The 17,095-nt window shown below is 39.5% G+C and overlaps 1 protein-coding gene across 3 annotated transcripts in view; it reads right to left on the bottom strand.

Moving 5' to 3' along the window:
- arid3c (AT rich interactive domain 3C (BRIGHT-like)) overlaps window positions 1-16,292 on the bottom strand; it is a 62,315-nt gene extending 46,023 nt beyond the window's left edge. For 2 of the 3 annotated variants that reach the window (XM_026931378.3, XM_034299116.2), the window contains exons 1-3: window positions 15,971-16,292; window positions 14,774-15,379; window positions 7,088-7,180 (exon numbers count right to left, since the gene is read on the bottom strand). In XM_026931378.3, coding sequence (XP_026787179.1) covers window positions 7,088-7,180; window positions 14,774-15,379; window positions 15,971-16,009 — 738 coding nt within the window. In that variant the 5' untranslated portion in view covers window positions 16,010-16,292. The remainder of the gene's footprint in view (window positions 1-7,087; window positions 7,181-14,773; window positions 15,380-15,970) is intronic. The other variant, XM_026931379.3, reaches the window with a different exon arrangement.
- Window positions 16,293-17,095: the final 803 nt, after the last annotated feature.

The raw sequence follows: 17,095 nt of genomic DNA, 5'->3' as shown, positions 1-17,095 counted from the left end.
CTTGAGACCAAAAAAAAATCCTATCCTCCCAGGAAGCTCTTCTCTCGTTAAAGGTTTCCGAAGGCTTGCTAACAAGACAAGATTACATAAGAAAAAAAAAAAACAGGAAAAATTTAAGATAAGCTATGGCCTGTATTAGCTGAATCAACACAGGATCAGGTGAACACTTGGCTCGCACTACACTATTTCATTCCTTCAGCCTCAGCTGTCTTTTGCTTTAAAGCATAAATCTCACTCTCTGGTCTCAGGCATCTGTAGTGGATCGTCTGCACGCTGCAGCAGTGGTAGCAGCCAGCTGGAGCCAGGCCAACTAAACGCTGCCAGATAAGTCAGAGGGCCACAAGTGTGAGCAAACACGATGGGGGAGAGGTCAAACAAAGTGTTGCATGACGCAGACCTTGGCAAAAGCCTGGGATTTTAAAGGAGGGGGATAACACAAGCTCGCTGAGAACGGAGGCCTATGCAAACAGAGCTGCATGTTGAATAGGCCTTTCTAAGATATCTTTCTAACCTGCTTGATTGATAAATTTGTACTTAACTGGACAGGACTTGTCTCCAGCCTGTTTTAAGCAGAATAATGCAACTTCTTGTCTACAGAAAAAAATATGCATTAAGCTCTAAGTGACAAAAATGCTAATAATGTTACATATGCTACAAAATATTACAAACCTCTTCAGCTTTTCTAATTCCACTCCATCACTATTTAATAATATAACTCAGCCAAGTTCATATATGACTGTGGCATTCACAGAACTTTCCCCAACAAATAATGTTCCTGTAATTGTGCACTTCTGCAGGTTATCAGTTGGCTTAAGTCAATGAGTTTTCGTCATAATTTACAGCTACAATGTGGAAAATACAGGAGGAGACTGGATTAGTCATTAGCTGCTCTTTTCTTTCCAGTTGCTCTCTTGGGTACGAACACAGTCAATCTGAGTGGCAGACCAAAGTTGCAGAAGATTTTTCTCAAAAAAAAAAAAAAAAACCAAAAAAAAACCAAAAAAAAAAAACCAACAACAATCAATTTTCCAAGAGGTTGTGGTCTTCAGCCCTGCAATGTACAATATGCCAATAATGATTTCCTCCATCAGATGATTAGTTCAAATACATAGGTGATTAGTTCAAATATGTCCATCCTGTAGATAGCATCGACTGGCCTGATAGTAACGATTTGAGTGGATTTTCAAATCATTGATTTCAGATGATCCACCTTCGTATTACCAAGATATGTAAATTATTTATTAAATCAGCTAATATTTTTTTAAATGAATAATGCCACATTTGTCACGTTCCATGTCACTAAAAAAATATACACAGATGTCTGGAGTAAGGCTATTGAAGGAAGGTTAATGGTGACTGCCTGGAGAATCAGGACGTTAAATGTAAGCTGTGTGTGAGGATGTGCATATACAGAGGAGGAGCCATTGTGACATATCAACAATCTGGCTCCTGTGTGAAGTCGCCTTTTATGGCCTTTGACAGCAGGACTCGAGATGGTTACCATGCCTGTATGAGCAGACTTATTAGGCGAGGTTATTTGATGCAGTTCTTTCTTGTTTATATAATTGCACAAAGACATTTCCCGTTGTCTAACCTATACCATCGAGTGCAAAGGTTTGCTCGCCCTTAATACAAAATAAAGATGAAGAGATTTAATTTATAGCAACTGTATGTCAATCTCCAGATCCTTATAACAACTAAATTCAAGATTTCATAACTTTAGTGTTATATGCACAAGCTTCACTGTACAATGGAATTTTAGTGCGCACATTCTCACAGGTGCTGCAGTAGAAAATAAAGGATACATAACAACAAATATCGTATTGGCAATGTTTTTAAAATGTGCAAAATATTGTGCAACATTGAAACAAGGTAACAATATGGCAGAAAAATAGGAAATGTAAAAACCAATATCTACAGTGGATATTTGAACTGTTACTACTTAAATTCTATGTTTAAACTTTATTAACAGTGAGTACAAACTTATAAGTGGAAGAATGTAAGAGGAGAAAGCCTCATTATTTTTCTGTACAGAAGTAAACAACTTAATCTGTTCTGACATTCTCTCATCTCTCCTCTCACTGCCAGTTTGTTTCTGTCACAATGTCTATAGCTGCTTTTTTCCAGTGGCTATAGTAAATATTTCTTGCCCATATAAAGTATGTTGCGTTCGAGCGTTTGTGTTTGCCATGTTTGAATTATTTTAAAAAATGCCTTTTTAGGTATCTGAAATTCAATGTAGATAGCAATCTAGTTTTCCAAATACACACACAGCCATTTCTCCTATAATGGCCCCCCACCATCACTGCACGAGTTCTAACTTCATTATGATAACCTAATTTATGTAATAGATGATTATAAATCAACTCATAAATCAGCAGACCCATGGCGACAAGGCATTAAATGACAGGAAATCAGTGGATCCATCTCATCAATTCTCTCCTTGTGTAGCCGAACACAAAAACAATCCACAAGGAGGAAAAATCTACATATCATAACATAAATGTGGGAGACTGCGGCTCGGTCGACAAATGTGTCCCTTGTGCCCACTTTCTGTTACACTACTCAAATTGGAGTGACACACGAAAAAATCAGGATGCCAAATAATTGAAGGAAAGAGGTCAGCAATCCTGGGGAGGGGGTGAAGAAAGGATGAGGCAATGAGGAAGGAGTGGCGAGGAAAAAGGCGGAGAGTGCAGGCTATTAAATTTATGACTCAGACTGCCACATCATCAGTTGGGGATGGGGGTGAGGAGGGGGAGATGGGGGGTTGCCATTTCCTTCCTGCAGGAGGACGGGTCTGACCAGTATTGTGTAAGCAGATGGTGAAGATATCATGGCAATGTATACCTCCACCAGGGCCTCTATTCACGTTCCATCAAAAAAGAAGAACCCTGTGATTGTCATCTAATCCGCTCAGGGCCCACACCCAAATGAAGGCACTTCCCCTTGTTGTTGGTTAAAACACTGCACAGACTCCGGTGCATTAAAAATCAGGTGTTACATAAACAAGACTGGTTTTGGAGAGCTGTAACAGAAAAACTTCAAAAAAACGAATGATCATTGTTTTTTTTTGAATCTTGTATTAGCACTAAAAGCCAGTGTTATCACAGCTTTAGAACTAGCACATCTTGTTTAACCAAAAAGGAGAAGCTTAATTCACTTAAGTACATGGTTTTCCTTTCACGGAGTATGTAACACCTATTCAACGAAAGTGCTGCTCTGCAATAAAGCAGTGAAGTTCGTTAGTATAATGTGTGGACGGGGAAACCATATAAGGCATTACACGTTGACCTTTCGAGCTGAAGTTCACACTATCTGTAGGATATATCTATTATTTATAGATTGAGTAATACACGTGTGGTTATATATTATGAATGTTATGTTCCAGGTAACCACAAAAGCCCATGATCACGTTAAAATGTAATGTTCATGTACTCAACTAACATGGTTGAGTCCTTTTATGAGTCAAATCGTATTTTCGCATATATGTTTGGCTGAGAAAGCTGTTAAATAAGAGTTTTATGGCTCTGGTGTTGAATAATTAAAGATGAGAACATGAGTCCAGGTTATCTGAGAGCGCAACAACATTTCAGCAGTCAAACCATACGGCTGCTGGCTAACATGCGTACTGTAGCCAAACGGAAATATAGGTAGCTCAAATTATAAATGACATTAGCAGTGTGCCCCACCCACCCACAACACTAAACACGGGCAAAATCCTAACATCTCTTTTTAAAAAGTATCTTAACTTATATCATCATTGTAGATTCCCTCCACTCCACCAATGACTGCCGTGCACCACCAGTGATTTTTTTGCCCACCCGCCCCCAACTTCTTTGATCTTTTTAATGATCTCTGACCTAGTATGGAATCTATGAGCTGCGAACGCTGTTTTATGGCGAAGTGGAAGCGGGGGAGGGGGCTTCAAGTAGGTCAAAGGGCATCAGATTCTGCTAATGCTAAACAGAAACAAAGTGTCAGCAAGCCCATGTTAGATTTCACAGAAGCAAATGCTGATTAAAAAGGATCATGTTACTCTGTCATCTTAAAGGCGCAGGAGCGTCCTTGTTTTTTCATTAGTGTTAGATGCAGTTGTGTAATTTTGTTCGGCTGTCTTACACATACTTTACACCTGTCCTTTAATCAAACCATTAATGTGACCGAGTCTCACCTCAGGCCACATAAAAATATACATTCTTGCCCATGCCTAAAAGTACCAGGGCTCTTAATTGTTCAGTGGGGTTCCTCTACAAATGACTTCCTCTCTGCTATCTGTTATAAAGTTTTATTGGTCTGCGATCACCCCCTAAAGAGGGGCCAGCTCAAGTGAACTAGCCTTATGCTCCATCTGATGCCACGAACAACCCCAATCCTGTGTAGAAGTGCTGACTTGCTCTCAAACTATATAGGGCTCCACTGGATTTTTCTCGCTTTTCTGTTTTTTCGCCCTCCCAAAAAGGGTCAATATTGATCCTTCAGCTCCCTTGTAATCCTTTTCCTGCTAAAGGTTTGTCACAGGCATTGAGGGTATAACAGTGGAATTGGGGTACGAAAACAAATCCATTACCTTGTCAAAATTCTATTTAACATCATTAGGCCTCATTCTAGGAGATTTCCTCTGTGGTTAGGACTGGCTGCTTTTTAGAAGCATAATTAATCATGCTTAACTGAAATGTCTAAAATATTTATCCTGGACAGTAGTCAAATTCTTGTAGACTTCTTTTAATTGGGACTGAAGTCATTTACTGACAGACTTTATTGAAGAACTGACAGACCTTGCTCCTTGTTCTCCAATGTATTTTCCTGTTTTTAAGCAGACAGATGGACAAAAATAAAGTGAGGAACTGCCATGGCTTGACTGGCTGAGGATGTACCAGATTAGGAGCTGTATCTGGTTTGTATTGATTTTGTGTGGACTTCAATCTAAATTGACTAATTGCTTCCTTGCCCGTATTCGAGGTCGGTGGCAACCAGAAGTGACTGTTTTACCACTAAGATGTCCACGGATATGGGTTCTAACCCAATTAATCCAAGTGTGTGCTATCATTAGGTCACAGAATCTTGCTAACAGCCAACTAGTTTAGTATATAAGTTAATTTGAATGAGAGAAACATTGATCGCAAAGGTTCAAGACATCCGGTAAGAGAAGTTACCATTAGCTAACCAACCATATAACTAACAGAATCATTGCTATTACTATTATTTTAACTAAATCAGATACTCGGGAGTATAGACTAAATGGACTGGATGAAATCTTTAGTTATTTATTTTTAGTAGCTACCTAGTCTTCTGCCAGAATTGAACATTACAGCTTTTAGCATTCAGTGACCACTTTATAAAGTTTACTAGGTACAGCTACAGGTAATGGCATTGTATCAAACAAATCTACAATATATGACACTTTATGGATCTACAATTATTGACTTTAGTCCAGTTGCCATGTAATATTGTTTCCATGGATTTCGTCTGATCACATATTATTTGAGTGGTTGACTATTTTTAGCGCACTGGTACAAGTGTATCAGGTGGAGCAGGGATACTGGGATTTTTTTGAACCATGTCAGTGGTCCTACAGTGATAGAAGTGGTACAGTTGGGTTGATAAATTGTTTGTAGCAACAGCAGAGATACAGTCAGTAATTATGCACATACAACTTGACCTATATGGTAGATTCATTCATTCATCTTCAGTAAGTGTTTTAATCTGGTCGGGGTTGGGGTGGATCTGGAGTCTATTCCGGTCACACTGGTAGATGTTCCTAATAAAATGGGCAATTAATGTAGCTTCACGGAGGATTTATATTCAAATATATAACATAAAATCATATAAAAGTGTTGATCTTGTCTGTATAGTGTATGGCTTTGGATTTAAAATATCATACATAATGAGACATAATGTCTTGGCACAAACAAGAGTAATTTTGTTTCTAGTTTCTAAAATAAGTTTGCTCACTTTGTTTTTGCAGACGGGATGTATGACATGTATGTTTGCAATGCAACTGTAGTATCAGGTCAGAAGTATTGAACTTTGCAGCCTCTCTGGACATGTAGTTGAGAAATTTTATCCACAGGAAGACTCAACAAACGGAGATGTGGGTATAAGTGTAAGTGTAAAATACATTTCTGACTCTGTTCCTTTCCTGTGTTGTTGTTCAAGTGTGTAAATAATGAGACATTTTCAGCCATCAGAAGGTAACTTTAGTTTTCATTCAAAATGCTTCATTGTTCCCATCAGGCCTGATAAATCATTTGTACAGCTGCGGGAGAGGAATGGGGTGCAGGGGTGAAAATCCGTTAAACAAACAGCCTCCAGCTTCCAGTATAGCCTATTAACCGTGGCCTGTTTCTCTGCTGGGAAATAGCGCTGCCTTCCCCCTGACACACAAGTCTTTTAGCATGTGGGTGTTAGTGTATCCTCGTTTTGAGCTAAACAAAAGTCAATTAGTTCCATGGCAAGAGAATGTTCTAAGGTTTTTAGGGAGAACTGAAACGAGATACGACTTTGCCTGGCAATTGCCTGTGGGACAAAAGTGGAGACTGGGATTGAGAATTCTTTTGTCAAGGTAGGGGGAGTGGTATCACATGGCTGTGGAATCCAGACTCTAATTGACCCCTGAATTCATCAGAGGCCATTAAAAACAAAGCGGGCCCTCTCACCTTCATGCGGGCTGAGAACTAAGTAAGTAAGACATGCTTGAGGCAGATGAGCTGCAGTAATTCATGATGTCTGGGTCCTGGATTTGGATGGTCTCTGAAGGATGACACCTGAGCAACTTGATGTGTCTTTGTAACAATGGAGTTTGAATTAAATAATTAAATGTTACATTAAAACAGCTTTAATAATATCATCATGCAGAGATTAATTCTAACCTATTCATTTATTTATTTATTCTATACTCTATATTTTTCAGGATTTGATGAGGATAAGCAGGAGGAAGGCTGTTGTTAGTTCTCTTGACTGTCACTATGTTAGATGGCTACAACTAGTAAGACTAGTAAAACGTTTCTCATTGTAAAGCAGGGGGTGGGGTGTGAGTGAGACTCAAGTGACAGAAACGGGGAGCGTGACGGGGGATTTTACTAACCTCCTGAATCAGAGACGAGGAGCCACCACCACCACCACGGAAAGGAACACTTGAATTACTCGCCTCGCTTCCAGGCTGGCTGTCTTTTCCTGACTGAACACATGTCAAGGGCACAGTTGAAATCATGGCAAGTGGTGTTTACTCACAGAGCATCCACATTTGAGCCTTACACACAATATATACACAATCATTTCTGTGTAACATCACAGAAAGTCCATTAAAGAGCAGATAAAAAAGAACAATCTCAACATAAAAGTGGTTAAATGCATTTTATATACTTTTATATGGTTATATTGTGTGTAATTGTACCATAAAAATGCATTCTGATGCAAAAATTATGACAGTTGCTTTTCTTTTTCCTCTTCCCCTCAGTTCCTTTTTTTCCATCTCTCTCTTCTCCAGTGCAAAGGGATCAGTTGCTAAACTGAATTAGCAGGCCACTCAATCATCAAAACAAACAGACCTCCTCTGTTAGTGACATTAGCAGCGAGGTAATTCACTTATGTTACACCGGACGGCCCCTGTGCACCACAGTCAATGCTCTGGTAGATATGCATTCAAGGTTAAAATCCACACAATTCACAGTTGATTACACTACATTTGACTATATTCATGCCTTGGATGTTGCAGGCTGTGAAAATGCTAGCATGCAATGTTAATATTCTGACCACTCAGATACCTTCCATTCAGTTAACTATAAGTGTTTTGGCAAAATGTAGATTAGCAAACTCCAAAAATAAATAATATTGACTTAGATAGATTTTGCTCATATTAATGCAGACCAGTCATTAATTGTGACACATAATGACTTCACCAGTTTGGTTTGCTAACAAGAGCATGGACGTGCAAATTTGGACATTTATGAGAACCCGTTATGGATTATTTTGAGATTTTAATCTGTCACAGACCATCCATTGAATGTATGTTCCTAATTTATCCAATTATACAAGCTGAATAAGAGCTGCAGTTCCATTAAAAAATATATCCAGTATGTCCAAGTTTTAGTGGCTGTTAATTAAGATTAAGATTTTGACAACTGAGAACAAATATTTGTTAATTATGGTCAACGTGAACCCATTCCCCCCACATCCCACCCTCCCACTCTTGATGTTGTTCCGGTGCCTACGGCCCCCGCAAACCAATCAGGCTGCTGTAACTCAATAAATTGGTGTGTGTTTGTGTGGGGGTGGCTGAGGAAGCTAATCCTGGAGATGTGAATATCTGATGCTGCCCCTCAGCCTGGATACTCCATGCTTGATTCCTGGCTATCTTATGTTACCATTCCTTCCTGTAATTAACGCTGACATGCAGGGCCATATGGAGCGAGACTGATGACATGCGACCTGAGATCCCTCCTGTATCTCTACTGTAGGCATAGGAATGTTTTTATTTATATCATGGGAAAATCAAGCAATTTAATATGACGTCAGGTAGCTTATTGGCATTTATAAGCTCGGAATGACTGAAAACTACATGAAAATCTGAATTCTGTTAATTTGATTTCAATCATTTGCTTAATTAGTTTATTACTACTAACAGCAAAAGTGTAGCTGTTTGTATGTATCAATAATCACCATCCCATTATACCAAATAAGTCCTCCTACTTATACTTGTTATTTAATGGGAAATGGGCACACATATTTGACATGGATATGGATACTTTTGGATTGAACCACACTGTTTGAAAAGTAATAATAAGGCCATTCTTGGTATTACTAACCCTAACAAAGGAAAAACTATAGGGATTACAGAACTTCACATGCAAATTCAGATATTGATTATCTTCCAGGATAGTAATACTGGGATTATCACAGAGATTTCACTCCAGTAGCTGGAAGAGACTGGTGTGGAATAAAATCCGTTGTGTTGTATGTGCACATTTTATTGTATGTGCATTTGAAGGCCACATACTTTAGCTAACATAAATACATGGCATTAGCAGGCAGTATGGGTGAGACTGTAATAATACATGTCCTACAATGATGACATAAAACCTTCTTCAGGGGTGTTACATGGTTCAAAAATGTTGAGCTATAATTTTGCCATTGTCATTCCATGTAAATACAGCCAAAGGTTAGCTGACGTGCAATCTGGCAACTACATCTTATGTATTTCAAAGCAAACTATTAGGTTGTTGGACCTGTATGTGTATGTTCCCCAAAATATAATGTTTGCAGACTATCAGACAAATGAGCATGGCAACTTTCAAAACTGGCCAAGACTAACCCATAATATCCATAGCACACTGGCTTTATGTAAAAGGCATTCATAAGTCTACTCAAGTCAAAGCAATATATCACCTGACCTCCCACTGCATTTGTATATTACTTTGACTGCTAGTGGCCAAAACACCTCTAACTTTAAATAGTTGCATGCCTAATGACATGTTTTCAGGACCAACACGCAATCAAGCTCCACAACCCTCAATTCAAAGCAACAGATTTGTAATCCCTTGACACCAGGTTAGGGGAAACCACGCAGCTACTGTTAAACTCTGGATAACGATGCCATGTGGCCTTCACACGGCTCAGTATCACACCTCATTCTCAGAATTGGGGTAGGGATCTGCACATGTGTTAGAAAAGCACTCCAGACCATTAACCAGACCAGGGAATGGCAGTAAAGGTTTCAGAAAAGAGTCAAACCATACTGGTACCCTTCAGATCATGCAGACATATTCTGAAGCAACGGTAATGAAGATGGCATTAAAGATTTGTGGATTCAAACGTATAGATTAGTGCCCATGAAAAGTCTTCTGAGTTGGAGTTAATTTTATTTTGTTGGCGTAAACTAAATTCATCAATCGTTTTTTCATAACAAAGATGAAATTGACAAAATTTTGGTCCAGTACTCAAACTCTATGATGACGCATATTGACCTGTTTCCTCAACAACAATAACCAACAAACATCTAATAAAAAAAGAAAGATGTGACAATGTTAGTATACCTTAGGTATGCTGGCTACACTAAAGCTATGTTAACATTAGCTATACTAATTTTAATGATGCATAAACATACCTTCATACTCCTAACTTGTTTAGTACCATTCTGGGCAGTGTTTTTATGTGAAAAAATGTTTTATTCCCTTAGAATTTGTTTTTTTTTTTTCATAGTAGTAGTAGTAGCCTGTTAGCCTAACATAATGTTAGCTATTTACAGACCAATCTCAGTCAAGTTGGCACATTTATTCACTTGTGTCAGGTGAATGGAACATAATAAGTATGAGTAACAAGAGTAAAAAGAGTAATATTAAGTAAACGTGCCCACTTCCCTATGAAGAAGCTGAGACACAAGAAGAGACACAAACGTAGATGTATGATTGCATGTTTTAGCCGACGAATAGCCTTTTTTCATCCATTTTTTTTCTTCTAAAGAGGAAGAAAGGGTCTGGGAAGTCAATGTCTGGGAGTTAATACATTTGTTCTTTGGAAAAATTGAAAAAAGACTAGTTTTTATTGACTAAAAGTCAACAAAATAAAGTCGTTTTAGTAATTCAGGAAAAATTACAATGGAAAAAAATCAGGTAAATTTTCTTTCTAGTTTTTTTGTCAAACTGAACTAAAACTAACAATAACCAACTAAATTAAATATGACTAAAACGCTTATGTGTTATCAACAAAAGTCTAAAAGGACTAAAAAAATTCAAGTTATCTGCCAAACTAACAGTGGCTGCAAACTTAAAATCATGCAATTTCAAATGTAAGCCAGTTTCTGAAATCACAAACAACAATTGCATAAACTGACCAGGCCAGCCCAGTGACTTCAGGCAGTTTCAGCAATACTGGGCTAGCACAAATAAAATCTAACACTCACACAGAGGAAGGCTGTTCAAACAAGCCAGTCAGGCTGTGTTTTTAATGAATAAGGAACCCTTTGCTGACAAAACACAAGTGCTTCAATGGCACATTGTGTCCCCAAAGGCATTTTATTGGCACTCCTTGCTTGAGTTATGGTGAAAAAGTTCCATGCATACTTTCAGTGACAGAGCTTGAATGAAGAGCTGGGCTTTGACAAACACAGCTTTAGAACCAAGTACCCTGACTAGAGGCCAGTCCCCCAGCAACAACCAAGATTTCTTTTGGTGTTTATTAATGAGCTGCTGATCTTAGACCAGTTTTCAAAAAAGCTGGCTCAGAAGTACTCTGAGTGTAGATAATATGGCTTTTGTTTTATAACAAGCTTGCAGCAATTTTTCCTAAAATAGCAGGAATGCTGTTAAATTTTCCAACTGATGGCACATATTCCAAATGAGTGGCTACTGCTTACAGTCAGGACGGCTGGCTGACACTCCACAGGACATTAGCGCTACTGCTGCTGGGTAAAAAAATCATGACCTGCTTGTGATATAAAGGCTTTTGTTCCGTGCATATGTTTCAGGCCACATGCTGTGCAGCTTAATGACTTCTGGACTCTATGGCATGGCCAAAGCTCCACAATCAAACAGAAGGGGTTGCCACAGGGTTGGAGTGGACTCCATTAAAAAATTTCTTGTGAGTTTCTGTAATGTGTGTCCGTGCATGCATATGTCAAAAGTAACCAAACATTAACCAAATATAATCCTTGTATACTTGAACTGGTTATTAAAAAAGTATCACAATACAGAGGATCAGGGGTTATGACTGGCCTAGCCAGCTTCCTCCTTCCACCGATCAACCTCTGGTGTACACAGACAAACGAATACATTTTTTCCCTTTTAAATTGTACTGCAGAATAAAGGATAGGTATTCTGAAACCCCTGCGTGTTATCAATGTTTGTTTAATCACAAAGTCTATTTTGGCTTCCTGCCTAAGAAGGAACTTCTCCTTCCTTTCAGTGATTTCACAATTGCCTCATTTCCCTTTTTTGTCCAAGAAATGTTTAGCTACTATCTTCAGTTCCTCAGAGTGTGAATTAGATCACTGACAGCTGCTTTTATACTGAGTAATCTGTTTCACATCTCAGAAAGGTGTTCATTGAAAGCTACAGCATTTTGGGAATGTTCAGATTGATAGTTAGGCCATTTTATAAGAAGCTAATGAAAATCAGTTTATGAACATTCAGTCACGCTACAAAGACTGTAGCTGTAATAATCCATAAACCTGCATTACTCTTACGGCAAATACTACCTAGATTTTAGAGTTAACACTTTCAGAATTGAAAAGCCAGTCACTAGCCCAGATCTGCCAAAGCAAACAAAAGAGGGAAACACAAACCTCTCTGCAGGCTTCTGTAGTGAAATCATACACCGATGCTGCCTTCCCATCACCCCTTCATCAATTCCCAGCCCCCTCTACAGCCTTGTTATGGGGAAAAAGCCATTCAGTGAGTTTTTAGTGTTTGCAAAACATGGCATCAGGATGACAAGGACAGTGGGGAGATCTAACCTGAGCCCTGAATCCAAAGGTCAGGTTAAACTGAGCAATCAAACAGCTTCCTGTTCATGGAGGGGAAGATGCACATTCTGTTTTACTGGAGCACTTGTTATGTGCAGAACAATTATAATGGGATTTAAAGGTTGACAGGTTAACCCTTGTCACCAAGTTAAAGGGAGGAAAGAACAAATTACGCCATACTGAAAAATCATAAGGCTTACCAGTATTCACTTTTAGCCATGTGCTCACATTGCTATTTTGAATATAAATATATAAATACAAATAAAATAAATCAGGCAATCATAAAAATTGGACTTATAGGCTTATGAGAGGCATTCGGGTGAGTAAATGTGAACATCTGCAGTAGGTGTTCCTCTTTGTGGACACGCACACACACACACACACACACACACACACACGTGCACATTTGTATGGCTGGATTGTGTCGAAGTATGCAGTTTGCTCTCATTTCGTAATGGCTTGGCCGCTAGCCGACACACACGCGCACTGCAAGAGATGGAGATTCCAGCCTTTTTGGTCAAGAGCCAGACTGGAATGTCACCAATTCTGGTTTTCTGCACTCCTGCCAAAACCTCCACACAACTTCTCACCTCTTTTTTCTTCACTCACCTCACTCTTTTTTTTAAACAGTAGATTATGATATGACAGGCACTTCCACTTTTACTTTTGCAGCTTTTTTTCCCAGTGTGTGACTTGCCCTTTGATTCTCTCATGGTTTGAGGTTTTTACTTAAGTGCTGTTTATATATTAAGGTCAAACCATAAAAAAACATAAAAACTATAGCGGTATATGCAGCATATATACTACTAAACAAAATAAACCTTATTATTCATTCACTCTTTATTATTAATTAAGAAAGGAATTAAGTGATGCATGTATTTTGTTTAGAAGTGTTGTCTCTCCTGCTCAAAAGTCAAACAGTGCTTAATCTCGCAAAGCAAAACAGACAAGCTGCCTTTAGTCCCTGTCATAAATGCAAAGATAAGAAACGTGGTTACTGTGTGCAACGAAATGCCCCCCTTCCCTTAAAGCCACATCTTGTTCTTATTTCAGTGTGTCATTTATTGCCTTTAAATTTGGTTTTCTTGTGTAATGTCAAAAACAGGCAGTATACCGGCTCCACTGAGTCTGCCAAATGCCACAGGCATCCTTTCATTGTTTCTGATTGGTGACAATATCTTAAAACTGATCACAAATTGCATCTATTATACTTCTGTTAAATTAAATATGGGTTAGGAGAGGCTGTGCAGTGTATTTAAAAGTATTTAAAGTTATTGCATTTCAAACAGCTATAATTAAGATGCTTGATAAAATGCTTGCTATTTGAGTAATATATTCGATCATTACAAACCTTCCTTCATATTTATTAGGCTAAATTCAAAGTTTAAACCTTGCATTGTATGTTGTATAATTTAATATGTTTTAATATAGTACTCAAAGTAATAAAAGACTTTAGCTTAAACTTATTAGTTTTCCATGGAGAGCTGATTTCACATGTGATGAAGAAGAAGAAGGAGTGAAGGGATCCTATAGCCTCGTGTTCCATTATATGACCCTCAATTAAGGCTAATACTCTTATTTGAATTTCATTTCTACGCTTAAATTACACCGGTGCATACGCTAATGCAGCCCCTAATGTACATTTCTCATTTAGCCCTGGCTGAGGATGATCTATCATAAATAAAGAATGAAAAGTCCATCCAGGCCCACTCTGTATAGATCTGAGTTAGCTTAAGAGCTTGGCCCTTGTTGTATCAATCTAAATTATCCTCAGGGAACACACTTGAGCTATCTTCTGGGGAAGATTAGAGGAGCACTACACCAGCATGATTTCATGGCAGAACTCTGCGATGTTAGTAGTACACGTATCCAACTACATGTATGTAGTGTAAATACCCACAGCCTTCTCTTATCATTTGCAGAATAATTATCAGCAGAAAGGGGCTAATCATTAACAGAGATTAAATACAATGAAACTTTTTGTACAGAATGTAGGCTAATGTACTGTAAATGCAAATGTTTTTGATAAGGTAAAGCAATAGGGACTTGGTTGTAATCATTTAATCACTTTGCCACAAAAAAAAGAACCCTAAAGCTTTCTGAAATGTGAAGGATGCAGGAGGCAAAGCAACCTCCCAGTATAATTCCACAATGTTGAATCAACACAAATGGCACTAAATTTTACAGTATTGACACAGTGCTAATTTAACACACACTTTTATAGTGCTGTGGTGTGTCCAACACTTTAAATGCATAATGCATAACTGGTGCTTTTCTTTTTCTTTTGCTGTGCCACTGTTCCTGCTGTCTTACCTGTTTAAACTGCTCCTCGTATGTCCACTCGTGGTGTTGGGGCTGCGCGTGCGGAGACTCGGGCTGCCGGGCCACCGTGTAGGGAGCCTGAACACTGGAGAGCGCATGCGCGCTTTTCGGCGACTCGGTTTCGCCGGAGTGCGCGGCACGGCGCGGCGCGTAGTGCGCCAGAGGTCCTTCGAAGTCGTCGCCGTCGTTCGCGCTGTCTTCTTCCTCCATGTCTCTCTCGTCTTCGTCGTCGTCGTCCAGGGCGGTGCGCTCGTCGTCCGCGTCCGAGTCGTCGGTGGCGCGCGGGGCTGCAGCCATCCTGTGCGCCGCCAGAGCTCCCCGCACCGACGCGTGGTAGTGGCGGAACGCGAGCTCTTGTTGCTGCTGCTGTTGCTCTAAAACAGCCCTGATGTCCTTGTCCTTGTCGGCTTGGCTTCGCAGCTTCTCCTCGAGCGCCAAGCGGGCCGCCTGCTGCCTCTGCAGGTTCTCCATGACAGCCTCGAGCTTCATGCCCGCGCCGCCGGGGGGTTGATGCGAGTGCGCGCCCGAGATGTGGCCGTGTGCACCGGGAGCCGCCACCAGCAGCGGCAGCGGGCTTGCAGACGAAAAGGCGGCTTGCTGCACAAACAGGGAGCAATCAACAACATCAGGTCCGAACCATAACACTAAAAATACATGTAGGTATACAAAACGTTCCTGTATGCACGCGCAAACCTCAAAATAGCACCGAAGTTAGGACTTCTCTAAAAATAAATAACCCCAATAAAAATGGTGGCCTTTTTGTGGAAATTTATATGTAAAGAAAGGTAGGACTGTCCCAAACAGCAACGTTTGGGCTCTTAGGCAAAAACAGGACAAATTATGGACAGAAAGTTGTGCAAATCTGCAGATCTATGCTTGTATGTGTGCTGAGGCCAATGCCTGAGAGTAAACAGATCTGAAACAGATATAAGACATGTAAAACACTACTAAAACTAATTATTAAAAGTCTCCCAGTGGTCTGATAGGCTATACATTACTGTAGACCTCCGAGCAACGTGACTGTAATCTATCAGACTACTGAAAAAGCACAACAAACTGACAACAAAGTCTAATCAAAGCTCCAGTAAACAACGCAAACCATACTGCACGCTTAGATCATCAGTGTAGGTTGTTTGTTTGTTTGTTTGTTTGTTTGGGTAAAACTAAAAGAGCACATCAGATGCTTACCAAGGCAGATTTAGTTGCTATGCTCGTGTTGTCAACCATGCTTCTTCCCCCGTCAAAGGCAACGAATTGGCTCAGAACTGTCCCTCTTCAGCTGCAAGTCAGACGTCGCTGTAGTCCTGCTTCAACATCGAGCTGCTGCGATCGCGAGGAAACCTGTTGTGGGGGGGAAATAACTCTCTTTCTATATATACATACAGTATATCGGATTTGAGTCGGCAGGACGAGAAGCTTTCTGCAACAAGTGGCAAACTGTAGGTAGAATGACCTCTTGAGGCGAGAGAGATGAGCACCTCCCGCTGCTGAGCGCCTTCCAACACGTCAATGAGTGATAAAGCACTGAGGGCAGGGTCTATAGCACTAACCCAGGACACACACACACACACACACACACACTTCGCCTTTCTGATAAGACACTTTGACCCACACACTGACACTTGATCAAACAAAGTTCATCTATATAAAATGATTCAAAACTTTTAGGGATTTTAGAAACAGTGCTAACACTTTATTATAAGTTCTACAAATAAGTAATACAGCGTGTCCCAGAAGTCTCCCCAGAAGTCTCCCCAGAAGTCTCCCCAGAAGTCTCTATATATAGGGGAAATTAACACTTTTTAGCAAAATGTCGCTTTTTAGCAAATGTATATATATGTGTGTGTCTGTGTGTGTGTATGTATGTATATGTACATACACACACACACACACACACACACACACACACACACACATATATATATATATATATATATATATATATATATATATATATATATATATATATATGTGTGTGTGTATATGTATATATATGTATGTATATATATATAGACACATACATACATACATACACCCATACCGTATATATATTTTTCTGATAGACAAAAGAAGATCGTACTGAAATCATTCTCATGGCTGGATCGGGACGCTGTCGCAAGGTTGCGATGGACTTTAACAGGAAACGTAGCAAGCACATCACACACAACACTGGGAGGCAAAATGGGGAGAGATGACTCCATGTGTTTACGAAGAAATGGCAATCATGTAGAGGATGTTTTGGAAATTAAGCTACATTTTGCTAAAAAGTGTTAATTTCCCCTATATATGGAGACTTTTGGGACACCCTGTTTA

The sequence above is a fragment of the Pangasianodon hypophthalmus genome, chromosome 24 (genome assembly GCF_027358585.1).
Source record: "Pangasianodon hypophthalmus isolate fPanHyp1 chromosome 24, fPanHyp1.pri, whole genome shotgun sequence".
Lineage (NCBI taxonomy): Eukaryota > Metazoa > Chordata > Actinopteri > Siluriformes > Pangasiidae > Pangasianodon > Pangasianodon hypophthalmus.
This window is presented reverse-complemented; position numbering and strand designations above follow the sequence as displayed.